This window comes from Neltuma alba, unplaced genomic scaffold (assembly GCF_004799145.2).
Source record: "Neltuma alba isolate B1F8T4 unplaced genomic scaffold, ASM479914v2 tig00010670_pilon, whole genome shotgun sequence".
In the NCBI taxonomy this organism is placed as follows: Eukaryota; Viridiplantae; Streptophyta; class Magnoliopsida; order Fabales; family Fabaceae; genus Neltuma; species Neltuma alba.
In genome coordinates, this window is record NW_021635513.1 from 79,354 (window position 1) to 106,797 (window position 27,444).

General features: G+C 37.7%; 3 protein-coding genes across 3 annotated transcripts; 2 read left to right on the plus strand and 1 right to left on the minus strand.

The window, feature by feature from the left end:
* Positions 1-1,317: 1,317 nt before the first annotated feature.
* LOC114758108 (uncharacterized) lies at positions 1,318-14,716 on the minus strand. The gene is made up of 18 exons (XM_028947122.1): positions 14,517-14,716; positions 14,205-14,392; positions 13,742-13,846; positions 13,545-13,616; positions 5,350-5,497; positions 4,969-5,051; positions 4,704-4,759; positions 4,231-4,367; positions 4,027-4,120; positions 3,852-3,917; positions 3,559-3,781; positions 2,875-2,976; positions 2,590-2,675; positions 2,392-2,514; positions 2,157-2,226; positions 1,979-2,070; positions 1,629-1,733; positions 1,318-1,553 (listed from the first exon to the last, which is right to left on the minus strand). The coding sequence occupies exons 1-18, from the start codon at positions 14,714-14,716 to the stop codon at positions 1,437-1,439; spliced, it is 2,067 nt and encodes a 688-aa protein (XP_028802955.1). The 3' UTR covers positions 1,318-1,436.
* A 3,997-nt stretch (positions 14,717-18,713) lies between these two features.
* On the plus strand, positions 18,714-19,726 carry LOC114758117 (protein MIZU-KUSSEI 1-like). The gene has a single exon (XM_028947128.1). The coding sequence runs from the start codon at positions 18,887-18,889 to the stop codon at positions 19,595-19,597; it is 711 nt and encodes a 236-aa protein (XP_028802961.1). The 5' UTR covers positions 18,714-18,886; the 3' UTR covers positions 19,598-19,726.
* Positions 19,727-25,022: 5,296 nt separating this feature from the next.
* Positions 25,023-26,151, plus strand: LOC114758130 (transcription factor MYB73-like). The gene has a single exon (XM_028947142.1). It carries the CDS (start codon positions 25,199-25,201, stop codon positions 25,898-25,900), a length of 702 nt encoding a protein of 233 aa, XP_028802975.1. The 5' UTR covers positions 25,023-25,198; the 3' UTR covers positions 25,901-26,151.
* The last annotated feature ends 1,293 nt before the right edge of the window (positions 26,152-27,444 follow it).

Consider the following 27,444-nt stretch of genomic DNA (forward strand, 5'->3'; position numbering starts at 1 on the left):
ACAAATGTTTAATGCTTTAGAAAACCCAAATGCTCTTTGAAACAGATCAAAAAACGCGCATGACTCTGGCCGTTTTGGAGCCTATAGGAAACAACAAGGAGGGTGAAAAGCTTAAATCTAATCACCAAGCAGTAAAAAAAATAGTTTATTTTCAATCTGACTTTTAGAAAAGTAAGATTGGGTAAAAATTAAATTAAATAAGGTAAATTGTGTTTACATTGCAGTTTAAAAAAATTAGTTTGTAAAAGTAAGATTGGTAAAACGTTATTTAGATTTTAATTGAGTAAAAGTAAGTTTGTTTGAGTAAAAGAAATGGCACCAACATTTTGTCTTTCTTTCTCCACTTTTCCAATGCTATAAACTGTAATTTTTAGTTTTTGATTTAAATATATAATTTTGATATAAGTTCTTAATTTTTTAAGCTCTTCCAAATACACTCAAACATATTAAAAGTACTTTTAATCTTAAATCCTATTTAAAAGCCACTTAAACGTGCTCCAAACAGGCATTAAAATAGTCTTGCAGCCGAAGCTAAAGATTTTCAACAGGACATGCCCATGAGCCACTTTCTATCCACCGTATATGCAAAGCAATGCAATTTTACCTTTTGCAAGTTTGTGAATACTGAAGGGAGAGGGAGAACTTCACTAACTTTCCTCTCCATTTTCTTTCCACTTCATATTTTTGTTATTAGATCAAATTTCAACGACTGAAATTTATTATGCAAAAATGTTATTACAATATTAAATATTAAATAATAAAAAAGGGGCAGACAAATTTATAGTACTAAATTTAATGTGAATAGTTTGCAATTGTAAATTTTTATTATATCTAATATTATAATAATACTTTCACATAATTTTGAATATCAACCATTGAAGATTAACTTAATGATAAAGATATTAAGTGGAGAGGAAAGTTAGTGGAGACATTCTTTTCCTATGAATATTAGTTTCTTTGGCCGTAAATTTTGTAAATACAAATTGATTTATTTGTAGGCGATAGCCACATTTTTTTGGCCATCAATGTCCACGTCAAAGCTTTAAAAGGATACAATTTTGGCTTTGTACCGAACCGGATTAGTGATTGGCTTCTGGTCTAATTAGTTGAACAAACCAAGGCGCTTAAAACCATGCATATTTTCAATACATGGGTTCAGAAAAAATCCATGGAAATTGTAGGAACAAGGATCAAGTTAAAGCAATTACGCCATTTATATAAAAATACCATACAAGATTTGAGACAACGCAACGGAAATCCCTCAGCCTCAAAGCAACAAACACTAATGTAGACACTCCGCAGAGTATGATACCTCCATTAAATTTTCTCACCTAAAATTCATCGAGTAATTCAATAATCCAATCCATGACTCATTTTTCTGTAAATCTATCATCAGGAAACTCAGCGAGCATGCATCTTCACATTTTGAAGACCCATTATGGGTCGAAGTTATCAACTTTGATAGGTGTGATATCATCGGCAACCTCGAAGTGTCCAATCAATCGTGCAAAGAACACCATTTGTTGTTCAAGTGTAAACTTTATGTTTTCAGCCTGCATTCATCCCATTGTTAGATATATAGCTATTGTTTCTGACAGAGACACACAATTAACCAACTCAGTATTTACCTTTCGGAAACCATGTTGTTCTCCTTCATACTCAACAAGGGCCACAGGCACACCCTTTTCCTTCACTGCCTCGTAAATTTTTCGAGCTTGATCTGGAGGCACAACCTACAACAAGCAGAATATGTTGATTTACTACCCGCTTCAAGAGGATCTGACAGAATTTTATATTGGCTGTTGAGGGCTTAACATAACCTTTCTTATTTACTCGGATTTGGAACCGCCTATAAAACATAGGTGGAGGTAGAATATAATTTTCAATGTTATTGAATGGTTAAAGCAAATTTATGAATATGCCAACCTTAATCTTTAGACATAGGAAGGGAGGAAATAATAGTTTCATTGTTGCTCACCTTATCGTCCAAGCCTTGAAACAAAATTACAGGACAAGAAAATTTGTCAACATGGTTGATTGGGGATCTTTCAAAGCATTCTTTATCACCGCCTGCAACCAGTTAAGGGATTGCCTTAACGCTAAACACGCCCAGAATGAAATTGACTGTTACCTTAAAGATGATATTATTGACTTACCAACAAGATTATCAATGTAATGGGACTCAAATTTATGAGTCTCTGCTCTCAACAAGTTCAGATCAGCTACCTGTTTCAAAAGGTCAATTGACATGAATCTCATGTTATAATAATTAAGAATAATACTCTAGTCCTTATTACCTCCAGTATGTTTCATAATATAACATGTTTTGTCTAAAAAAATAGAAGACTGAAATCATTAGCTAAAATAAATAAACTTATTTACAGCACTTACACCAGACAAAGAAGATCCAGCCTTAAATGTTTCTTTAAAGGCAAGTGTAGCTAATGTGGTATACCCACCAGCAGAGCCGCCAGTAATGCACAATCGTTCCCCATCAACCTTTCCACTGTCCACCTGCATAACAAATCATTCATATGAGAACTCTTCCAACAAATCATTGGTAAGAGCGAAATCCACAAAATAAATTACCAAATACTTAGCACAGCTACAACAGTCATCAACGTCCACTATGCCCCAGCATCCTAAAAGTCTTTCTCGATATTGTCTTCCATAACCTGCCAAATAAAGATTTTATCAAACTAAGCTCATTTCCATAAAACATTCAATAGATCATTTGTATACAAACTCAATCTGGAAAAAGTCAAAAACGAAAAGGCTTGTGAAAAATTATCGGCTTCGAATGTGGAGAAGATCCAAAGGATAATGCATTTAAGAATTAAGAATATAATTTTGTAGCCAATGAAGGAAACAAACCAGTGCTTCCACCGTAATTTACATCTGCATATGCCCAACCTCGACTGGTCAAGTACTGAATGCTCAAGTTTAAAACTCCACGTGTTTCTTCTGTTGGTCCTCCTAAAACATTCAATAAAATATCGTGCATATAAACATGGCTGATGTACTCAGTCAAAATGTTATAGGAACCTCACTTGGAAGGTTCTCTAACATGGCAAAGTGCACGAAGCATGATAATCACGTAATCTATTATTTTTCACTTGATTCTAAGATACTCACCAGCTTTATACACATCACATTCAAATTCTGATTAAGTTTCCAGACAAATATGATATACCTTCAGTTCCACAAGTTCATATCGATTACATTTAAAAATGGCATCAGTGCCGCTCCAATATTGGTACATCAACAACTGAGAAGATTTATGGTGTAACTGCAAAGAAAAACTTAAAACATATTGCCTGCTCAAAGCCTTCAAAATCATTGGTACTAACTAGAGGGGAAAATACTACTTATTATGATTTTACTATTAAATCAGTGAGGACATTATAGCTAGTCTTAGTAATCATATGATGGGAGACTACAAACGATTTCTGGTTCCTGAGGAAACACCCCCTCTAACCTGTATGACATGTAAGTAATAAATTAGAATCAGAGAAAACTGAATGAGATTACTCTTGATACAGGACTAAGAGAAAATACCATGGCTATTTAATAACAAGGGAGGCTTTTCCCCTTGGCTGGCTTGATAAGTAGGATTATACGGTGGATAATAATATGCGTAGGCATTTTGACCAGGAACCTCTGTGGGAAACTCGATTAACTCTGGCTTGCTGAAGTAAGAACTATACTTTAAACTATCTGGTGAGGAGGACCAGACGATATTGAAGTCAACAACTTTTGACTTCTGATCATCCAAAGCCACCTGGAAGGCAAGAACTATAAGAGTCGTTGAAATAACTCAGACATTGAAGAGGAGGACATCAGGGCAGCACCTTGGCCACTGATGATGGATGAACTGCAGACGCTCCCTCTACATAGAGGCCATCTGTCCCAGAAGTCTGCATCCGCATGATTGCATGTCTCAGAGAATCATTGGGTTACCATCGTAATAATTTTAAGATAAACCAAAAGGAAGGAGAAAAATAGAGGAATGATTTTGAAAATTACAATGTTATCCATATCTGTGAAAGGGATATCAAGCACAATGATTGTTGAGCTTTCCACGTCATCAATGATTCCAAGATATGACCTCCCCTTTTGCCTATATGCACAACCAAAAACCTTGAATGAACTATAATTGATGACATTTGCAAACCAACTATATGAAAGAAAAGATGAAAAAACGATGGCAAGTGACAATCTAGAATTCACCTGTAACTGCAAGCAATCAAGCTTTTCTGTTTATCACTCTGAATAAATTCATATGAATTTATACCGAAAACCCATAATGGTCTTGTAAACTCAGCATTCAAAGAATAAACAGGGATGATCTTATTCTCGGACTCAATCTGTGGCCAATAAAAAGAAAACCAATAACAGAAAGAATCATTAAATCCATTAACGATTGTCGTATGTCCAACCAAATATGATCATGCACCCCAACTTTTGCCACAATTGTCTATTCACTATAAGATAATCAGAAATGAAATAGATGATCAACATCAAAAAGAAAGAAAGGGGAAAAAAAAAAAGAAAAGGAAAAGGAAAAAATATTAATATCTTTACCTTCTTAAGAAAATAACGTTAATCTTGAAGTAATATTTGGGTGTTTGTCAATGTTGGAAAGAAAAATGTAATGGAAGCCAATAGTACAAGTAATAGGAAAAAGAAATTTAGTAACTTACCCATTTATGAAGATTCCAAAAGCCATTCTCTCTATCAGTAATGAAAAAGAGCTCCCCTGCACAATCAAAATTATAAAACATTATTTGACTTAAAAATTAGAAGACCAAGATCAAAGCAAATTTTCTGGTTGGAGTCAACACAATGTTACGAACATAGTAATTCATTATCTCTAAAAATAATGAAATGTAGTTATGCCCCCAAAATGTGAGTGGCCAACATAATTACAGGCCTAATTACTTATTTTAATAAAGCAAGTATGTATACCATCAGGGGACCACTTGGGTTCAGTTACAGACTCCACAAGCGAAGGATCACCACCAGCTATGCGGCTGCTCCTGTGGATCTCTCTGCATGGAGTTTTAAGATCATTAAGCTTCTAATCAACCCAAGATACGGAATTTGAAAACTACAATCCCAAAACAAAAGATAAAAAGAATAGGACAATGAGCAAATAAAAACCTTTCAGAGAAAACTCATTTGATTCATGAGCCTGCTAAAGACAGCCAGGTGAATTGGAGTCAGTTTTGAAATCTTTTTGTTTCCCCAAGTTTCAAAATGCTAGTTCTCATGTGACAAGTTTTTAAGTCAACTGGAACAAAACAGTTCCTCCACAATACTGGCTTTAATATATAAATTCCTGCTCACCCATTTTCAGATATATAACCAACCCAGAGTTCTGATCTATCCCATGGCATGTTAGGGTGATTCCACTGAATCCATGCTATTCGATTTGTTTTTGGATCAAGACGTGGGAAAGCATAGAAGTCACTTCCGCTAACTAATACTTCTGGTTCTGAATGTCACAACAAAGTTGAACACAAACAACAAAAACTTGATCAGATAATGATTGGAAACATCAGAAAGCAACCGGAAAATCTATGGACATCATAATGGAATACTTATTTGCAGTATTCAGTTATCCCCGCAGAGTTTAGAGTTCAGCCTCAGAATAAGATGGAATTTTCTACCTTGAACATCCTTGCTTCCGAGAGCTATTGATACAATTGTTGTGGTCGCATTTATACTGCTCTCCCGACGATCTACCAACACAAGAATATCCATCGCCAAATAAATAAGTGGTTTAATAGGGGTGTATCTGGTGGGAACATTCTAAAGCAGCAGGGACAAAGGTGTTTTTTCTTATCATTAAAATTCATTATCAGCGTACCTTCTCGTACACAGACATAACGGTTAAAGCGTGCATCCAATACTCCATCGGCATAGCTGATTACGGGTCCCCCATAATCTGGCGTAAGAGGGATGGGAGGGACATCTGCCAGGAATGAACCACGTAACTTCGTTAGCAACTTAGGAGACCAAAGTCCACACTAAAAAGGGTAATCGACTAACGAGACTGTGGCATCGATACATTAATTAATAATTTTATTTGGATAATTTTTTTTTATCAAAATTTGAGTTAACAACTTTTAATCCTTAATAATTATATAAAATTATATATAAATATTTTTAAAATTTCATAGTACCTTTTTCAAAGTTTGACAATAATATATGAAAAATTTGCAGATAGTATTTCAATTTTTAACACGAGATATTGAAAAGACTTGTTGCAAGATTTAACATTAATTTATTATTGATTACATAATAATTTATAATTAATGTTCAAAATTTAACTTTAATATTTTTTAAAAATGAACAATTATACAATTTTATATGATTATTAAGGACTCAAGGCACTTTATCAAAATTTTTAGAGTTTTTTAACTTGAATTTAAATTAAATCGAAATACTGGTGTCAAATGAAGGGATTTAATGCCGACACCAAACATGTTTGTTATTTGTAAGCCGCACAAAAAGTTAGTACTGGTAGAGTAGATTAAAAGAAGACGGAATAGCACGATTGAAATTTGGAACAAACACGAAAAGCGACGCAAATGCTCAGGTAATAAAATCTTTTTTTTTTTTGGGAAAAAAAGGACAGAGAAAGAAAGAAAAGAAAGGAAGAAAACATAACTTGAATTGGACGAAAAGGGCAGGATGATGCTCACCCGGAGAGGCTATAGATTGCTTGTACAGTCTCTGATCCGAGTAATTTGCAAAAATAACAATACCTCCCGAAACAGTGAAGTCCCCACCACCATATTCCTGCGCCACTGTTCTCACTCCGAATTCCTTAGGCGTGATATCGATGGGCTCATCTCCCGCTTTTTCCGGCTCTCGAACAAGGACCCCTCTCCTGAAACACAATTATCGAATCCTTTTACTTTGACAACTTTACATTGCAAAAGATAATGAACTTAAATCTGCGAGATTTACATGAACAAATGGTGATACAGAAACAGAGCAACACATAACAAACTTGTACCCGGACTCGGTGGGGCGCGACTCTAGCCAAATGAGGCGGCCGTGACCGTCAACGGCGATGCCACCGAGCCTCTTGGAAGCACCCGAGACGACATCGGCGGTGAGAGGAGACTTCCAGGAGCCATAGGGAGCAGTGATCGGTTCTTCTTGAGCTGTAAGAGCAGCAGCGTTCTTATGGTGTGCTAGGATTGTTGTGTTAGCCATTGCCTCGCAGCTTTGATGCAGCGACTCAGTTATGGTGCAGACAAAGGCGAAAAGTCTTGTCCCTAAGTGATGGAATTTGTTGCGATTAAGGAAACTGGAACCAGCAGAAGCATGCCAGCAGCTTTACGCAATGCAGTTGGCAAACCAGATAAAAAGAGATTCCGTTGACCTTATTTTGCTGAAAAGAAAAAATTAAAATTAAAAAACGCTGGGATGCGCAACGACTTGATTTGAGGCCCAGGAGGCCCAGCTGGAAACAGGCCTTCTCCTTTCGGATCTTTTCCCCTTCGCTTTTGTTTTCATTTTTGTTTTAGAAAAGTATTTGACGAATGAAGAGGGTGCGCGCGCGTGCCCTTCTCAATTTTTATTCCTTTTCTCATTTCCATTGAAGGCTTTATTGTTTAATGCTTTCGAAAACTCGATTGCTCTTTGAAACAGATCAGAAGTCGTGTATAAGTCTAGCGATTTTGATTTTTTTTTTTTGGGGGGGGGGGGTGGGGGATCAGCAGCAGCTTAAACCCAGTGAAAGAAAATATCTTGCAGCCGAAGGAAAAATATATCTTAACCCAAAACGAAAAAAGGGACAAGAACTCTTCTCAGAGATTTGTTTTTGTTTTGTTTTTTTTTTTTGGGGGGGGGGGGTTCAGCCAGCCTTTCTGCCATGGGCCATTGTCAATGTGCCATGTCCATGAGCCGCTTTCCATTTATCCAATACAAACAGTTAATACAGTTTTACTTTTTGTAATTTTGTAAATACGAGTCTTTCATATTTTTGGTCATGAGCTTCGTAAATGCAAATGGATTCAACATTCATCTGTAGGCGACTAGGCGTCATCCCCGTTAAAGATCCCGAAGTATACATTATATCATATTTATTCCACTAATTTCATCTGCATGACTGACAAAAGTTTGACTCCAAAGCTCAAGAAAATAAGTTGTTCATCCTCGTAGCACTGATGCCACTGAACACTGATGGATACCTTCAGCAGATGAGTCAGAATATGCTGTCTCTCAGTCAATTATCTCTGACCTAAAACTCATCAGGCAATCAGTAAAATCCAATCCATGACTTGTTTCTGTAAACAACTAATCAGGAAAGCCAGCACGCTTCATCACCTTTTGAAGACTCATTCTCAGTCAAAGTTATCAATTTTAATGGGTGTAATCTCATCAGCAACGTTGAAGCGCCCAATCAATCGTGCAAAGAACAACATTTGTTGTTCAAGTGTAAACTTTATGTTTTCAGCCTGCATTCATCCCATTGTTATAGACATAGCTATTGTTTCCGACATAAATAGACAATCAAGTAAATCAGCGTTTACCTTTCGGAAACCATGTTGTTCTCCTTCATACTCAACAAGGGCCACCGGGACACCCTTTTCTTTCAACGCCTGGTAAATTTTCCGAGCTTGATCTGGAGGCACAACCTACAAAAAGCAGAATACGTTTAAAGTAAACTTACGAGTATGCCACCCTTAATCCTCAGACGTTCGAAGGGAAGAAATAATAATTGCATTGTTGCTAACCTTGTCCTCCAGTCCTTGAAATAAAATTATGGGACAAGAAAATTTTTCTACATGGTTGATTGGGGATCTCTCAAAGAATTGCTTTTCACCTCCTGCAATCAGTTAAGCGATTAACTGAAGACTAAATATGTCAGAAAAAACGCAGATTGTTACCTTAAAAGATGATATTCCTAACTCACCAACAAGATTATCGATGTAATGGGATTCAAATTTATGAGTCTCAGCGCTCAACATCTTCAGATCGGCCACCTGTTTCAGAGATCAATTGGCATTAATCCCATAGTGCAATCATACTAATACTTAGTTAAATTATATTGGTATACATACATACATACATACATACATACATACATATATATATATATATAAAAACTCAAAAATTCCAAAGTTCCAATGTAATCTACTCCGTTTGGCCAAAAAAATAAATGTAGTCTACTCCTACAACGTAAGCAAACATGCAGCTATATCTGTCTGTCTGAACTCAAATGTCTTGTCAGGAGAATAAAATGATAGAAATGAAATTTATTAACGAGTCAACACATGCATTCATCTTGAATTTTCCTTTCTTAATTTTGTTTTCAAGAATAAAGCTTTATTTTCTTTATTATGGAAACTAACTATGCTATTTTGGCATTCTCAATCATGAGTTGGCTGCTTATTTCAGCAAAACCATTCCTCAGAGAGCTAAAAATATGAACTTCTTTTATCATTATTTTCCAACGTTGTCAAATTCCCTCTTAACTAATGACCAAAAAAAAAAAACCTTGTTCACCATCAAGATAATGCATATCACTGACAAGTCAGAAACCTATAGCACGTGCTATTTTTAATGATTAAAAAATAAATGAGAAGGCTGAAATCATTAGATAAAACAAGTAAGCTTATTTACAGAACTTACACCATACAAGGAAGCCCCAGCTTTAAATGTTTCTTTAAAAGCAAGAGCAGCTAAGGTGGTATACCCCCCAGCAGAGCCCCCAGTAATACAAAGTCGTTCCCCATCTACCTTTCCACTGTCCACCTGGATAACAAATCATTGATGAGACTAATCGTCCAGAAAATCCCCTAAATGGACAAGCCCTAAATGGACAACATGCTCACCAAATACTTAGCACAGTTGCAACAGTCATCAACGTCAACTATTCCCCAACGACCCAAAAGTCTTTCTCGATACCCTCTCCCATAACCTTCCAAATGATGTTCTCATCAGAAAACACATTCCATAAGACATTCAACAGGTCATAGTAATATGAACTCGATCAGGAAAAAAAGCCAATAGCAAAAAGGCTTGTAGAAACCATCTGCCTCAAACATGTTAAGAATATTCATTTGTGGCCAAGGAGGGAAACAAACCAGTGCTTCCACCATAGTTAACATCTGCAAATGCCCAACCCCGACTGGTCCAGTACTGAATGTTAAGGTTCAAAATGCCACGTGTTTCAGCTGTTGGTCCTCCTAAAATGTTCAATGAAAAACCATGCATATAAATACGGCTGAGGTACTCGGTCAAAATATTATATGAACCTCACCTGGCAGGTTCTCGAACAGTGGAAAAGTGCAATAAGCATGATGACTAGGTGTTCCAATGTTTTTCGCTAGAATTTGATTCACTTAAAACTTCACCAGCTTTCTATATATCACATTCAAATTCTAATTAAGTTTCAAGACATATATGATATACCTTCAGTCTATTAGTTTTTCGGAGAGTTCAGATTGATTTTATTCCTTAAATAAAACTTGGCAATATAATAAATATAAAGTGGCATTAATACTGGCTCCAATATTGGTACATCATCCACTGAGAAATTTATGGTAAAATTGTAAAGAGAAACAAAAAAAAAACACGCTATCTGCTCAAAGTCTGCAAAACTGTTGGCACTGACTAGCGGGAAAAATAAAAGAGCATAGGCAATAAACCAAAGCTACCACGTATTTAACAATATCAACAAAAGAAAAATGATGCATCACCGCTACTATTTCCCTCTATAATACACTCATGAACCTCATAATACACATAATTATTTATGGTTTTACAATTAAATCAGTGAGGATATTATATCCTTTCTAAGTAGTCACATGAAACGAAACTACATGATCTCTGGTTCCTGAAAAAAAAAACCCTCTTCTAGTCTCTCTAACATGTCAGTGATGAATGAGAATATGACATCGAAGATTAATCCTGATACAGGACTAAGATAAGAGAAAATACCATGGCTCTTCAATAACAAAGGAGGCTTCTCCCCTTGACTGGCTAGATAAGTAGGATTACATGGTGGATAAAAGTAACCATAGGCATTTTGACCAGGAACTTCAGTGGGGAATTCAATCAGTTCTGGCTTACTGAAGTATGAACTATATTTTAAACTATCCGGTGAGGAGGACCACACAATATTGAAGCCAACAGCATTTAATTTCTGATCATCTAAAGCCACCTGAAAAGCGAGAGGTATAAGGGGGCATTGAAATAACTCAGACATTGAAAGGAGGGCAAGAGGGCAGCACCTTTGCCACTGATGATGGATGAACTGCAGATGCTCCCTCTACATATAGACCATCTTTCCCTGAAGTCTGCATCAATGTGTCGTATTATTTTTGGGTTTACCACCTTAAAAATTTTTAGACAAACGAAAAGAAGTAGAAAAACAAAGAAACAATTATTTAAAATTACAATGTTATCAATGTCTGTGAAAGGGATATCAAGCACGATAATTTTTGAGCTTTCAACGATATCAATAGTTCCAAGATATGACCTCCCCTGTTGCCTATATACATGACCAAGAACCTTAAATGAGCTATAATTGATGACACTTGCAAACCAACTATAAAAAAGAAAAGATAAAAAGAAAATGGAAAGAAAGTAGCAATCTCGAAATTACCTGTAGCTGCAAGCAATTAAATTTCTCTGTTTATCATTCTGAATAAATTCATAAGAATTTGTACCAAAAACCCATAATGGCCTTGAAAACTCAGCATCCAAAGAACAAACAGGCACCACCTTATTCTCTGACTCAATCTGCAGCCAATTAAAAGAAAACCAAAATAGAAAGAATCAGTAAATTCATTAACGATTATTGTATGTCCAACAAGAGAACATGTTGATGCACACCCATTTTTTCCACATTTATTTAGTCAACGTGGTATTTGAGATAAGCAGAAACGAAACAGATGATCATACTTGGAAAAGCAAATTATCAGCAGGGAGCATTCGTATCTGTATTGTTTAACAATTCGGTACTCAAATCCAGTAATAGGAACAACACAGCATGTAAATAATTAACGATATAATGTATAAAATGTTAATTTGGCAGATTTCAAACTGACCATGGTTGTTAGAAGGAAGAAAACAAACATATTAGAAACTGCACTTGGTCAAAACCATTTATTGTAACTGGTAAATGGAAGCACACAACGTTGGCTTTAAAAATTTCATGCTAAAAGTATGATGCTTTTCAATGAACTGTTCCATTTCTGAGTACTAAAATCGCAATTTTAACATACCCCCGAAAGATGATAATATCATTACGTTAATGAAATACAATTAATCTCAGTAATAAATGGGCATTCATCAATGATGAAAAGAAAAACATAATGGAAGCCAACATTTATAGTTAATGTTACAGAAATAATAAGATAAAGAAATTTACCCATTTATGGAGATTCCAAAAGCCATTTCTCCTATCAGTAATGAAAAATAGTTCACCTGTGCAATTAAAATAAAAAAAAAATTTGTTTGACTTAAAAATTAGAATGCCAAGATCATTGCAACTTTTCTAGTTGGAGTAACAAAATCTTTAGAACACAGCGACAGTATACATAAATTTATAATACTCACGGAGGGCAACATGCCTCTCTAAAAACAACAACATCCATTTACGCACCAAGAGTGTGGGTAGCCAACATAATCACATGCTTAATTACTTATGTTAATGGGGCAAGTTTCTATACCATCAGGGGACCACTTGGGTTCAGTTACAGACTCCACAAGGGACGGATCAACACCAGCAATGCAGCTGCGCTTGTAGATCTCTCTGCATGGAATCTTAAGATGATTAAACTGCTAATTGAAACATGACACACATAGAATAGAAAACTGTCACTAACTGTGATAAGAATTTGAAAAAAGCTGTCACGCAAAATTTGAAAACTACAATCCCAATAAAAAAGAAGCCTTGAGTTTCAAAATGCTAGTTCTTATGTGATTAGTTTTAGGGTCAACTGGAACAAAATATATCCAACACAAAATTGGTTTTACTAAAATCAGTTTATATCCCAATTTGAGTTTTATGTGTATAGCCGTAGGGTTCACAAGTTACTTGAATGCCCGTAATAATGTCAGCTATTCCTATCAAAACATGGAATATAATAGCCAAAGCACATCATGCAATGGAAGTGTATAATGAGAGTATACGTCATTATCAATTCAATAAGAGAACCAACTTGGTAAACAAACTGAATTCTTCTGACTGATTTATAATTCCTGCTCACCCATTTTCAGATATATAACCAATCCAGAGTTCTGATCTATCCCAGGGCATGTTAGGGTGATTCCACTGAATCCATGCGATTCGTTCTGCTTTTGGATCAAAACGTGGGAAAGCATAGAAGTCACATCCGCCAACTAATACTTCGGGTTCTGAAATGCCACAACAAAATCTTGATCAGATAATGAGTGGAAACATCAAAAAGCAACCGGAGAACCTATGGACATCATAATGGAATACATATTCACAGTATTCAATCAAACTGCACAGTTGAGAGTTCAGACTCGGATAACATGGAATTTACTACCTTGAACATCCTTATTGCCAAGAGCTATTGATACAATTGTTGTTGTTGAATTTATATTGCTCTGCCGACGATCTACCAAAAAGATATATCACCAAACAGTTGAGTGATTTAATAGGTGCAGATGTAGCGGGAACATTCTAAAGTAAGCAGTAGAGACAAAGGCTTTTTCATTTCATTTAAAGTTATTCTCAGCTCACCTTCTCGTACACAGACATAACGGTTAAAGCGTGCATCCAATACTCCATCAGCATAGCTGACTACTGGTCCCCCATAATCTGGCGTGAGCGGGATGGGAGGAACATCTGCAAGGTACGAACCACATAATTTCAGTATTAATTATATTACATGAATTTCTGTAGAGTGTAGAGCAAGCATATTATAAAAATGCCATCCCCATTCTCTACCTAAGTTCTCCTACATCACCGCTTCACATACACGTTCGAGAGCATCAAGTAAAGGTGGTGCAGCGCAGACACCAAACTTATTCGTTGTTTATAAGCCAAACAAACATTGAAACAAACATAAGACTGCACAATAAGTCAAAACTACCTAAGAAGGTAAAAATCGCGGCACAAGATCCCCGCTAGTAAAATCTGTTTGGATTTTTTTTAAACAAAGTTATAACTTCACTTTCAAGAACGGGGATGATGATATGCTCACCTAGAGAACTTATAGATTGCTTGTACAGTCTCTGATCCTTGTAATTTGCAAAAATAACAGTATCTCCCGAAACACTGAAGGCACCACCTCCATACTCCTGAGCGACTGTTCGCACTGCGAACTCTTTAGGCGTGATATCGATGGGCTCATCTCCTGCTTTTTCCGGCTCTCGAACAAGGACTGCCCTCCTGAAACACAATCACTGAATCGATTTATTTCGACATCTCTAAATTGCAAAAGATAGCGAAGACAGGTCAGAGAGGTTCACTTGAGCAAGTGATAAAGAAACAGAACAGCATATAACACTCATACCCGGACTCGGTGGGGCGGGATTCCAGCCAAATGAGGCGACCATGACCGTCAACGGCAGTGCCACCTAGTCTCTTGGAAGCACCGGAGACAACATCGGCGGTGAGAGGAGACTTCCAGGAGCCATAGGGAGCAGTGACTAGATCTTTCTGAGCTCCCTGTGCAGCAGCATCCTTGTTGCGTGGTCTTGGTACGGTAGCCATTGCCTTGAAGTTTGATGCTGCGACTGAGTTATGGTGCCAACAAAGGCGGCAAGTCTTGTACTGAAATGGTGGGATTTGTGGCGATTAAGGAATCTATAACGTGCAGAAGCATAACAAGGAAGGATTCTGCCTGCGGCGAACGTAGTCATCCACTGGAATTAAGGAATCGCTCAGGATTTTTTTTCCCCCTGTCGCCACATTTTGCCGGAAGGTGGCAAACAAAACAGGACCAAAAAAAAAAACAGAGCAAAACAAAACAAAAAAGGTAAGGGCCGGATGACCTGATTGAGGCCCAGCAGAAAATGAGCCTTTTTAAATTTTTGAAAAACAAAAGTGGGCTAAGCTAGAACTAAACGGGGGAACGACCCCACCGCAAGTTTTGAATGAAACTGCTAAAACTGTCATTTTTTTGTATCGATTATCCCGCAACATACACTGGTATTTTTTTCACTGAGGTGACATGATACATTGTAAGTTAAAAAAACTACTTTAAAAGTTAAGTACTGCTTTAGAGCAATGATGCTAAGACGATAATGAAAAGGAAAATTACACGCAGGCTAGAGTCCCCATTACATAATAAGTTGAGTTTTTTCAACAAAAAAAAAACAGAGAGAAAAACTATATATTGATCGTATACAAAAATTTTCACAAATGTCTGCAAACTTGGCAACTTACAATTTGCTCTTCAGCGTTGAAATTATCATATAATTTCCAAAAAACAAATAAATATTGGGCTGAATCCCAAACCGCAGGCCTGAGAGCTAACGCCGAACCAAGCTTTCTGTACTAGCAGTGAGGAATGATTGAGAGAAAATACGATTAGATGTGCGCGTGCGTGTGTGAACGGAGACTGTGAATAATGGCCGTTTACGATAAGCATGGAGCTGGTGCTGTGTGTGGACCATAGGAGCGGAGAGATATGGAGGACTTCTCATTTTTCACCTCAAAAAATAACGAAAACTTTTCGAAGCTATTTATATGGAGGGTGAACATATATGTGTTTTGTTATGCCCTCGTCGGCTATATGAACATTTGCATGTGTAATATGTTATATATTAAATGAATTATATAAGTTAAATTTAAGTTATCAAAATTATTACAACTTGCAAGAAAATGTTGCGAGTTGTTGTGTGTACACAATGTACAGGCTAAAAATTTATGTATTCCTTTCACTTTATACATAATTTTAATTTGGCCATTAACTTTGAAAAGTATTTTTTTTAACCTTCTAATCTTAAAATACGTGGCAAAAAAAAAGTTTATGGACTGACCCCATCGTTTCCAACCCATGGGAACTACAAGATCACCCTAAGAACGCTTTCAGGCTTAAATGATTTTTTTTAATAACAATTATGATTGTGTTAAAAATTAAATTTCATATATTAACATTTAAAAATATCTTATTAATATTTAAAATCTTGATATTATCATTTTTATTAACAGTTTTAGAGTTAAAGAGTAATCAAATTAAAACTCTTCATAAAGTCGGAGTATTAAATTTATACTTTATCCTAGGGGTGTTTGGATATCCTGAAAAGGGTTTCTCAAAAGTTTTTTCACAAATCGAGATAAACTCCTTCATATATTTATCTCGTAGAGCGCAAAATTACTTCTAAAACTATGGTTTGGTTTCCATCCAAACACTCCCTAATATATAACCCATTGACACATCCTACGTACACTGAGTTGGGATTTCTTCAATGCATATAAAACGGGTTGGCCCAATTCAACCTATTCTACACTATTGTTATAAAAACCTCATCAATTATTGTACCAAAAAGAAATCTGATCAACTATATTAAACCAGTCGAGAATACCAATTCACATTTTAATAGCCAGCCTGTGATGGAAGAATTGGTGATAAATAAATGAACATGCCAAAGCTGAGTATGAACCAGATGCAGAATTAAAACATAATATGAAGGATGAGCAAAATTTGCATATCAATTTATAAGAGTCCCTGAGATTACCCCAACATATTGAAGCTTGACCCCCACCTCCCGGGTCAAGAGAAGGAGAACTTCTCCGAGCATATATACCGAAACACGTTGAAATTAGATACGGTGCTTTAGAAAACCCAGTTTGTTTCTCTTTGAAGCAGAATAAAAGATATGCATGATTATGGAGCCAATTAGAAACAAAAACAAAAGGGCTTAAATTTAATAAATAAAAGTATCCTGTAGCATAACTTAAGATAAAAAGTCGGACGAGAATTCTTCTGGGTTCTGAGAGATCACTAATGATGCCCATAACCTCTCTCCATTCACCATACTTTTTGGCTTAAAAGCAAACGAATCGCTGTTTCAGTGACCCATATCCGACTTTAAGGCAGTATCATCATTTTCAGATTCTGCTCTTCTTACTGTTTAACTCCGAAACCAAACACAAGTTTTGCTGTGATTTTTAGCTTTCTTTCGCCCCCTTAAGAGCTTCAGATGTAACCCCACAGCTAAATTAGCAAGTACGACACATCAAGCTTTTTATAAAGTATAAGTGCTTTATATTTATTATAGAGTGACGAGTTTTGATTGTGTATCAAGCAAAGCATGTCAAATCTCAATCAGCTAAGGTACAAGTTCCTTGCTTTCTACAGAAAAGAGGGTTTCTGATCAAATGTAGTATATCTTTCCAAATAAGCCCCAGGTAATTGAATCTGTCACATTATTGAACAACTAATAAAGGCGGGGTTAAATCAGTGATCCCGTCACCACACCAATAATTGAAAGCACAAAGACAAAAGGACTTGGATTTGAAAGTAATTGATCTGAGGACCATTCATTGATTCCAAACTCCTCCAATCTTACATGCTGTCAGAGTTCAGCCTAACTCGATGTGTCACTTACGAACCAAAAACCAGAAAAAGCCACTACTTGAGGCCTCCAGTGCCTTCCAAACGTTTCAATATCTCACACCTCAATGTTTTAATTTGATCCTCATCCAGTACCAACGGGCAGCGGCTCTAATCAAGCACAGTGTTTCTTTTCTTTTTCATCATGCTCGTGGCTGACACCAAAAGGGTGTGGCGGATGAAAATGCTAGCTAGCTAGCGTACGAATGATGCGACCAGAAGTTTAAACCAGAAGAGCACGAGTGGCACGAAAATTAGAGCTGTTCAAATCAGAATGGAACGTAACATAGGCTAGCAGCTTTATTTCCCTAACATAGTACCATGGGAAATGCCGACACGGCTCCCTGCTTTTTCACAAGTCGCATGAAAGGTCCCCACTTGGGGCACTAATTACTCAAATTTGTTCTGGAGATTGTTGGAAAGCATGCGTGTCTTCCGAAACGGTGTTGTTTCCTAGTCTAATTAACTGCTTGAAAGGCTAAAACCCGGCTTTAACTCTGCAGCTTTATCATATATAAATAAAAACTAATAGTATGGTATGAGGTGGATGCCAAAGAAGTGCGAGTTTGAAATTGAAATAATACGACAAGGAGTAACAGATAAAAGGGGGGGGGGGGAGTAGCGCTTGGTACAACTGGACGCCTTGACAAATTCTACGGCCTAACACCCCTTCACTGAGAATGACCTATGGTCTGACACATTAAAAAGGAGCAAATAAAGGGGACAATGGAAAGGGATAGTCATTTAGAAGCAAAAGTGATTCCATGTTCACAGCGCAGAAATGTTAGGGGGGGAAGGATGAGCTGCATCTCAATAATTAGTGATGGTTTTGTGATGGGTTTTTCCAAAAGCATAAAGCAAGTGATGTTGAGCCACATGCCCACTCAACAAACTATAATATCCTTTTCGATCTTCCTCCCCTCTCTCTCTCTCTCACCTTTTTCCGATAAAATTTTGATTTATTTTCTTCCTCAACGCCCCCACAATCATACCCCGTGGTCCAGCATCTCCTTACCTTATCACGTTCTAGCTCCTATCTATTTCAGAAACTTGGTCACGTCAACCTTCAATCACAGTTCTTTTCTTCGCTTAAAGTAATATGAAAGGCCCTCTTACATTTCCCCCACTAGATAGATTCCAAGACACAACCCAATTAAGTGATCAACTAACTTCCTAACTGGCCTGCCCTACACTAACACTGGCACGACCCAACTCTATAAGGCTATATGTATCCCTCTGCCCTGTGAGCCGTGAGATGACTACAAGCTCTGTTTTTTTTCTGAGAAGTGAAACCTTAATATACATGATATGCCATAATTATTATGTCATCTGCTCAATCTAGTCCCTGCTACCCCATGGAAAACCCAGTGATAGAATCTCTGCTCCGCCACAGCCATCATAGGTCGGGGGAGAAACGTGGCGGCGGCGGCAAGTTCTCCGCCGGCGGCCTGTTAAAAATGTTCAAGCTCTTCCCTATGCTGACATCGGGCTGCAAAATGGTGGCACTTCTGGGAAGACCCCGTAAGCCTATGATCAAGGACAATGCGACGTCGGGCACAATCTTTGGATACCGCAAAGGGAGGGTGAGCCTGGCAATACAAGAAGATCCTCACTGCATGCCATTCTTCCTCATAGAACTACCGATGCACACGAGTGCTCTGAACAAAGAAATGGCGTCGGACATACTGAGGATTGCGTTGGAGAGCGAGACGAAGACGCCTAAGAAGAAGCTGTTGGAGGAGTTTGTGTGGGCGGTGTATTGCAATGGAAGAAAAGTGGGTTACTCGATAAGAAGGAAGCAGATGAGCGAAGATGAGATGCATGTGATGCAGCATTTAAGAGGGGTGTCAATGGGTGCCGGAGTTATTCCGAGTCCGTCGGAGAAGGAAAGTCCAGATGGGGAGTTAACATATATGAGGGCAAGATTTCAGAGGGTGGTAGGTTCCAAGGACTCTGAAAGTCTGTACATGATCAACCCAGATGGCGGTGCCCAGGGCCCAGAGTTCTGTATTTTCTTTGTTAGAGCTCACTAGGTTATTACTGAAATAATTAGGACTGCAACTCATGTAAACATGTCCCTTCCTTTGTCTTCTCCAAGGTGCTAATGCAGTATAATATTAATTGAAACAATCAATCTCTCCAGTCTTTGACTCGTTTTTCTACCTGATATTGAATGACAAATTTATCATCAAAAGTGGATGGCCTTCTCTTTGTTCCCCGTGTTCTAGTGGGCGTGAGTCAATCCCCAGAATGCAGCTATTAATGATGGTTAAGGGATGCTTTTTATTTCTCAGTACTCTGTAAACTGGATAAAACTAGCTCTCAAGTCTCAACCAAGCTACATGCTCAAGTTCAACAGTTCGATATTAAAATGATATCACAAAATCGCTGATCCTATAGCCATTTGATGTCCTGTTTTAACCCAATTTCAGTTAATTGATTTGGTCGTGGAAATTCACGGTGGAGATAAGCCAAAGAGATTGTACTAACAGATGCTTTTCTTGAAGGAGATCAAAGGAGCGTGTAAGTTTGGTAATTACGTCAACAATAGTCCATAATTATGGATCAGAATTCAGAAGAATTTAACTTATAATAATCTCTATGAAAATATCGTGAGGACAGGGCCCCGGGACTTGAATGGACGACGACGACGTGTTCCGTTAAGTGCAAATATCGGCAATAAATTTTATAGGCCAGTAGCCCAGTAGGAAGGGGGCAGATGATGGTGCTAAAAGTGGTTACGTTGCTATAAGCTTTCAAGCTTGGTGATTCGGTGAAACCCTGGATCAGATAACCTTGACGTGCGCATTCATTTTTTTCTGGTGAGACGACACACTGGCTAATTTGGTACGAAGGAATTGAAAGGAACAAAATGTAAGAAAAAATTTGAACAAGCTCAATTTAAAAAATTATAAAAACAGAAAATTTAAATTGAGTAATTAAAATTTTTTTCTCTCTCTTTTCTTTCCTCCATTTTCCTCGTATGGGATGTAATTGTGTTTCCGCGCAATCTTCTCAGGGGAAGAAGGAAATGGGTCCCAGTCAGGCAACAATACTAGTATACTACAATAGTATTGCAGCGGGTTTGAATAGTCCGCGAACCCGTTTATTTCAATTGTCGACTCCTCCCAGATGAGCGGATTACCCGCTTCTCTTTGGGTTGAGTTGGGTTAAAGGGGTTCGGACTTCAGAAGGAAGGCCCGTGAATCCTTGGGCATGACAACCCACTTTGCTTTTTAAGTTGAGAGGGGGAAATTTAGTAATCAATGAACAAATTAGATAATTTATTTTAAGTCTCTGTAGGAAAAATGAGTGGGTAGAAATTCGAATTCTTTTTGATGTGGATTGATGCTGTAAGAAAATGAATCTTAATTTGACAAGGTTCTTGATGATTCGGAGCTCGCGCTAAACCCACAAGTGTCTTGAGTATTGGAATTATTTTTATTTGATGAAATTGAACCAAAGTCGCATTGATTGATTGTTCGAATAATGTTTTAGATTCTTGTTTTTTTTTTAGTGTAGTTCTGTGTGAATAAACTACATACTTCTTTTTCTTCCCCATTGCGTTTTGAGGCTTGATATGTGCTATTAATGACGCATGCATGATACGTTTTGCTTTAAATTTGAAATGAGCGTTGATCATTAATTTTTTTTTAAAAAAAAAAGCCTCAATATTTTGGGGGGAAAAACGAATTTTTGTGGGCTGCGAAAGTCTGTCAGGTACGCGAATATGGCTGAGTCAGAGGATTCCTTAATTTATCAAGGAATTCGATGAGAACTGAATTTGCAAGATTAAAAAAGGAATTGGATTGGTCTGGATACATAGATAAGAATATAATATTTCGCTGACGCCTTCGATTTTTCCTCCCACGGGTGATGTCCACGCTGCCTGAATACAAGTGATCAGACATTTTGGCAAACTCGCGGGATCGTTGGAGTGAGGATCGTTTCATCCCTTCTCGCAAGCCAACTGTCCATTTCCTTGAACGGTGTCCATCTTTTCTTTGTTTGGGCCTTATCCACCTTTCGGCCTAAACACATGCTATACAAACGCATTTCAAATCTTCTACTCTTTTTTATTCTAAACCGTTAACACAAAAACTACTTGGAAATTGTTCTGGTCAGAGAAACTAGTTGGAATTGAATTTTGAATAAGATTTCAATTCGTTTTATTATTCATACTTATCATTTTTTTACAATTAATTTATGTAACATATAAATTTATATATAAATAAAATAAAAACCTACTATATTTATCATAATAAAATAATTGATCTAACTCTGCTGATTTAAATTAGTTAGCCAAGTAGCTCCCATTATATTTTATATTGGTATTAATGGTTCTGCTGCACAAACTTTTAGGTTAGTGTCCGTACTCCATGGCAGATCATTTATGCGAGGCAACAAGACATGGTCGTGGAGCTATCAGGGCTGCCCGAGAATTATATGCCATGCATCACTGGGCTCGAGTGGCCTCCCTAAAACAGAGATGGTTTAAACAGCATAAAAAATGACCAGTTTTGTACTTTTAGACGTCTTTGATAATTATAGATCATAGAGGAATGAATGAATTATCGCACATGAATCATGCATTAAATTATGCCGTGCAGATCATGAAGGCTGTGAAAGTCTGCGTTTTAAAGGTGGGGTTATTGTAGCGGTGGGACTGTAAAAATAACACGGAAGCGGGGCGAAGCACTGTGCCGGAGAAAGAGAAAGACAAGGTTGGACATTATCCAATCAAGAAACACTGATGACGGGGAAGATGCAACGGATGAAAAATAGGGAGGAAGAGGAAAGCAGGAGAAGGGGGCACAAAATGAACCAAACAGCAGCCCAGGGAAGAAATGGAGACCAAATGGCGGGGGACCAAGCGCGAGCGGCAAAACGGTTGGAAGGGGGCAGGGATGGGGCCCGGGGATGGCAAAATTATTCATGCAAATCTCTTGGACGAAATACCGAAGACTGCATACAGCAACAGGGCCAGGCACGGGGGCCCACGCAGGCCGCAACATACGCCATTATTGTTCGGGGTTGCAAATGAGAAGGGAGGATGAAAAACACGAAAGGGACCCCTTTGAATGCTAAGTTGCTCGAGTTTCTTTTGTTCAATGTGCTTATTCCTATTTGTAAGATTGGTTTTGGAGATGTTTAAACATTCAATATTTTTTTATTTTAAATTAATTACATGCCTCTCATATTTTAATAATTTTAAATAGTTTTTAAATTTGCAAAATTGAATTATCTAAAATTTATTAAGAAAAAGACCGATCAAATAGGGGATAATTAATTAGAGTCATGTAACGTGATGTGGAAGAGGAGAGAAGTGAGTCGGTGGGCTAGGATTTGGAGCCAGGCCAGCTGTTGGATACTGCATCAACTGCCCAACTGCTTGTGCCCACAGCCACAACCCTCCAATTATCTATATTTTAATTAACCTGCTCGCGGCTTTCTTCTGCCCCCAGTTCCATACCCCGCATTTCAAGCGCGTCCGTCGTTCTCACCCCGTCCCATTTTTTATCTCTCTTTTTTCTTAATGTAATTATATTCTACCGTACCCAGATCACTGCCCTCCCTTGCATGTGATTCATATGACATAAAATATCTTCAAACAATTTTTTTAAATTATTATGTTTTATCGGCCTGACATTAAAATTCTTCTGAAACACAGAATCAAAAAATAATTACCCAGAGTTCAGCGGAAAGGTGCGAAACAAACTTATGAATAAAATAAGAGAAAAATTTATATGGAACAAGGGATATATAAGTAAAATATTTTCATATATAAAAATGATTCTGGGGGAAAAAAGGAAAATTAATGAAAGAACAAAGTGGGGACTGAGTATATAATTCGGGCTGTGGTAATAAAATCATAAAATGGACAGGGAGGAGTGGGGAATAAATATAACCCTGGGGTGTGCGGATGGGACATGCATAGGAGAATAAAGATGAGAGGAGAAGTCAAAGGAGGCGAGAGGGATGGAAAGTAGCAAAAGGGGGGAAAATGAATCACGTGAGATTCGCCCAGGCTGGAGGTGGGGCCATCCTACGTGGAGAAGGGTGCTGTTCAGGTCATACCACGCCTGCTGCCTCTCCTTAATTTAACAACAAATTAAATCACTGATCTCGCCCTCTCCCTTTGATTTTGGCCTCCCTCCAGCTATGCGTCCCCTTCCCCCCTTCCTCCCCACTTCCCTCCCTTCCTTATTTTATTATTCTTCCACGCTTCTTTTCTCTCATGTTTTACTCGCCCCTCCCATTCTCATTCATTAATCCCTCCTGTAGTCCTTCTTTTTCGCCCTCAACGATTCCTTCCCCCAATTCCTAACCATCACCGCCCTTTTCACCACACAATTATAACAACTAACACGATATGAAAAAACTTGAAAAATACCTCTTCCGGTTTTTATTATAAAACTTTATTTGATTTTTATTTGGTCCTAAATATAAGACTCCAATCTATTTTGTTTTTTATATTTATATTTTTTTTTTTCAAAGAAGTCTTCCTAACAATAATAGCTCTAGCCAATACAATTGATTAGTAAGGATATTTTAAGAAAGACAACAACTATTTATTACAAATAACTACTTAACTTCTTTGTTTAATCTCTTCAAATTAGTCAACTAGCTTTTATTATTAGGATAGAAAGTAGTAGTATAAATCACGAAATTTTACATGGGAACAAAAACACAAAAAGAAAAACTTATATGGTAGTTTACATGTGCCTGTGTATGTCTGTACGTAGTTATACACACACACATACATATTTGCCAATTTTATTCAGGCCCTCCATGTCTTAACGCCCACTCTACACAGTTACTTGATTTTTTGTAAGAGAAAAATTGTCATGATCCCTGGCTGTGTAATTCAATCCTCTGGAACAGGAACGACGTTGCTCATTTTCATAAAATAATATTGAAATGTTTTCACAAAAATAATAAAAAGCAAAATTACTAGTATTACTTTCTATTCCTAATATAACATCCATTTAGGCAGTTAGATTTAATCTTAAATGTAAGATTTAATTTCAATCCGTTTTATCTCTCGTGACTACCATTATTTTTTCACACTAATTAACCTAACTTATATAAACTAATACATATAATCTAATGTTATACTTAAGCATCCTATATAATTAATTTATTTATTTACAAAAGTAAGAAGAAGAAGAAGAAGAAGGCGGATTAGAACAGGAAGAAAATGGTGGACAGTGGGCTAGCTTGGGTGGACATAAAAGAGGGGAAGAAATGTGGAAAAGGACAAAAAAGGGAAAAGCAACAAAAGAAGACAAGGCGGGAGGAGGGTTTGATGGAGCATGCTAGCAGTCCAGCACCAACTATGCATTATCAAAGCGAAAATAGGCGCAGTCAGGCGCAGTATATATATGAAGCCACACACCCACCAACTATACACAACCCTCTTTCGTGGAAGTATCCTCCTTCCTCGCACCTTTACCCTCTCCCCAGCCTCGTCCCTTCCACTCGTGCATGCACCACTCTCACTCTCTCTCTCTCTCTCTCTCTCTTATATATTCCCAACCCAGACATATTTTTTTTGCCTTACACCCACAACCTAAGATCCTTCTTTTCATTTCTTCTTGACGTTCAACACTTCCCTTCCTCCTTCAATCTCTATGGAACCAATCAATACATGCTCTTCTTCCGCTTCTTCTTCTGATGACTCTTCCACTTCCGGCTCTTCCTTCTCCAGCAACCCCCACAGGAATCACGACAATCCCGACAGAATCAAGGGCCCCTGGAGCGCCGAAGAAGACCGGATTCTGACCCGACTCGTTGAACGATATGGGCCCCGAAACTGGTCCTTGATCAGTCGCTACATTAAGGGAAGGTCCGGCAAGTCCTGCCGCCTGAGATGGTGTAACCAGTTGAGCCCCAGCGTGGAGCACCGTCCATTTTCCCAACAGGAGGACGACACCATCATAGCGGCTCATGCTCAGTACGGTAACAGGTGGGCCACCATCGCCCGGCTACTCCCGGGTCGGACCGATAATGCCGTGAAGAACCACTGGAACTCCACGCTCAAGAGAAGGGTGAAGGAGCAGCGTGCGGCGGAGGGCGGAGGTGCTAGTGTTGCCAACGACAGGGTTCTTGGTTCTCCCGGATCTGTCCAGCCCTGCATGGGATTAGAAATGGACAATGACCCGCTGACGGCGTTGACTCTGGCGCCGCCTGGAGCTAACGTGGCCGCGGCTGAACGCCAGCCAAGTCCGGGGAACGTGCCGGCGGGGTTCTGGGATGTGATGAGGGGTGTGATAGCGAGAGAAGTCAAAGAGTATGTTTCTTCCACGTTTTCTGAGAACCCAGGCTTCCATTAACATTCGATGAATGAGTAGGGTGCATCCTGGACTTTTGGCTCCGATCTGCGATCGGAATATCGGGTTCCGCAATTAGGCTTTTGATGTGAATATGAATGTTCAGTTTATGGGTAAAATGTTATTTCATTGTAGTTTCTTCGATGCTTCCCTTCACTATACTCCCATATTCAACCGAACATCGCGCTGTTGGTCATATCAACGTTGCCGTGCAAAATACTGTCAAGATGCTCGCTTCGTATTTACGTTACTCATGTTCGGTGCGGTGGCCATTAAGTAAGACCTGTTTCCGCGTGAAGTCATAAATCTGTTAGTGAGCATGAAGCTCGTTGTCTTTCCATTAATTGTTTTATATTTGAATGACAATTTAACAATAGAAACTGGGCACTCTATATAAATAGCCAGCCAGCCAAATGCATACACAAACACACAAACAATAATTGTCTATTTGGTTTTTGGAGCAAAGATAGTGTTTTATATCTATCTGCAGAATCTGGTTACCAAGTTGATCTGTCTGGTCTCTGGTTTCCGCGGCTGGAAAATTGGTCGGTTTGTCTCGTTGAACCCCTCGAGAGACCGTGGATTTAAATAACCAAACAATACATCATATAAATTATAATTTCCTTCGTATAATCTATCAGTACTTGCTCATCTTTATTCTTATTTAAATCAAACATTCAATTTCGCCAGTTGTCCCAAGCTTTTCACTGTTGTTGTGGATTACTTACAGCTGGAACTCGTGAGGTTCGGTTTCGATCAAATCATCATCAATCCCCCCCCCCCCCCCATCGCATAAAATATTACCTATAAACCAATAAATTGATAGTTTCTTTTGGTCTAGCAATAATTTTTTTCTTCTAATCTTTATCTACACTTTTTATTTAAGTCCTGAGCTGGTAATTTTCTATTTTATACTACCTCCTCTTCTTAATATAAGATCCTATTTGATTTTTATTTTGATCCTAAATATAAGACCCCAATCCATTTTATCTCTCATATTTTTACATTTTTTTTCAAAGTAGTCCTTATAACAATGATAATTTTAGTCAATACACTTGATTAGTAAGGATATTTTAGGAAAGACAACACTTATTTAGAACAAATAACTAACTCAACTTACTTTCTTAATCTTCTCAAATTAGTCAACTAGTTTTTATAATTAGGACCGGAAGTAGTATAATTTCTTCAATCACTTCCTCACACCCTTCAATTGGAAACAAGACATTATTTTTTACATGTTGCGGATATAAAATATATCCAGTTATCGTAATTTTATCTTCTCTGTGTGATTTCCTCAGGCGATGTCTAGATTGTGAATAATTTCTTTGATACTTGATACAAACTAGAAACATTTCTTTATACATTGCACAAAATTTGAGGTCTGAGAAACCGCTCGTAAGTCGCATAACGAGAGTTGTAAATTTTACCGCGTATTAGTAATGATTATATGGCCTTTTTTTTTTTTTTAGTTACTTGTGGATTAAGTCCTTCTCATTAAAGATTGGCGCCTCACAGTTGATTTGAGAATCATCGTCTGAGCAAATTTT

What these genes read in the sequence shown, in the direction of transcription:
- LOC114758108 (XM_028947122.1), bottom strand. Translation starts at nt 14,716, where the DNA reads ATGGCTACCGTACCAAGACCACGCAACAAGGATGCTGCTGCACAGGGA. An exon ending in TTTGGAATCTTCATAAATGG is followed by an intron (nt 4,368 to 4,703) that starts GTAAGTTACTAA and finishes TATTGGCCACAG; the next exon opens with ATTGAGTCCGAGAATAAGAT. An exon ending in GTAGCTGTGCTAAGTATTTG is followed by an intron (nt 2,515 to 2,589) that starts GTAATTTATTTT and finishes TTTGTTATGCAG; the next exon opens with GTGGACAGTGGAAAGGTTGA.
- LOC114758117 (XM_028947128.1), top strand. Translation starts at nt 18,887, where the DNA reads ATGTCATCTGCTCAATCTAGTCCCTGCTACCCCATGGAAAACCCAGTG.
- LOC114758130 (XM_028947142.1), top strand. Translation starts at nt 25,199, where the DNA reads ATGGAACCAATCAATACATGCTCTTCTTCCGCTTCTTCTTCTGATGAC.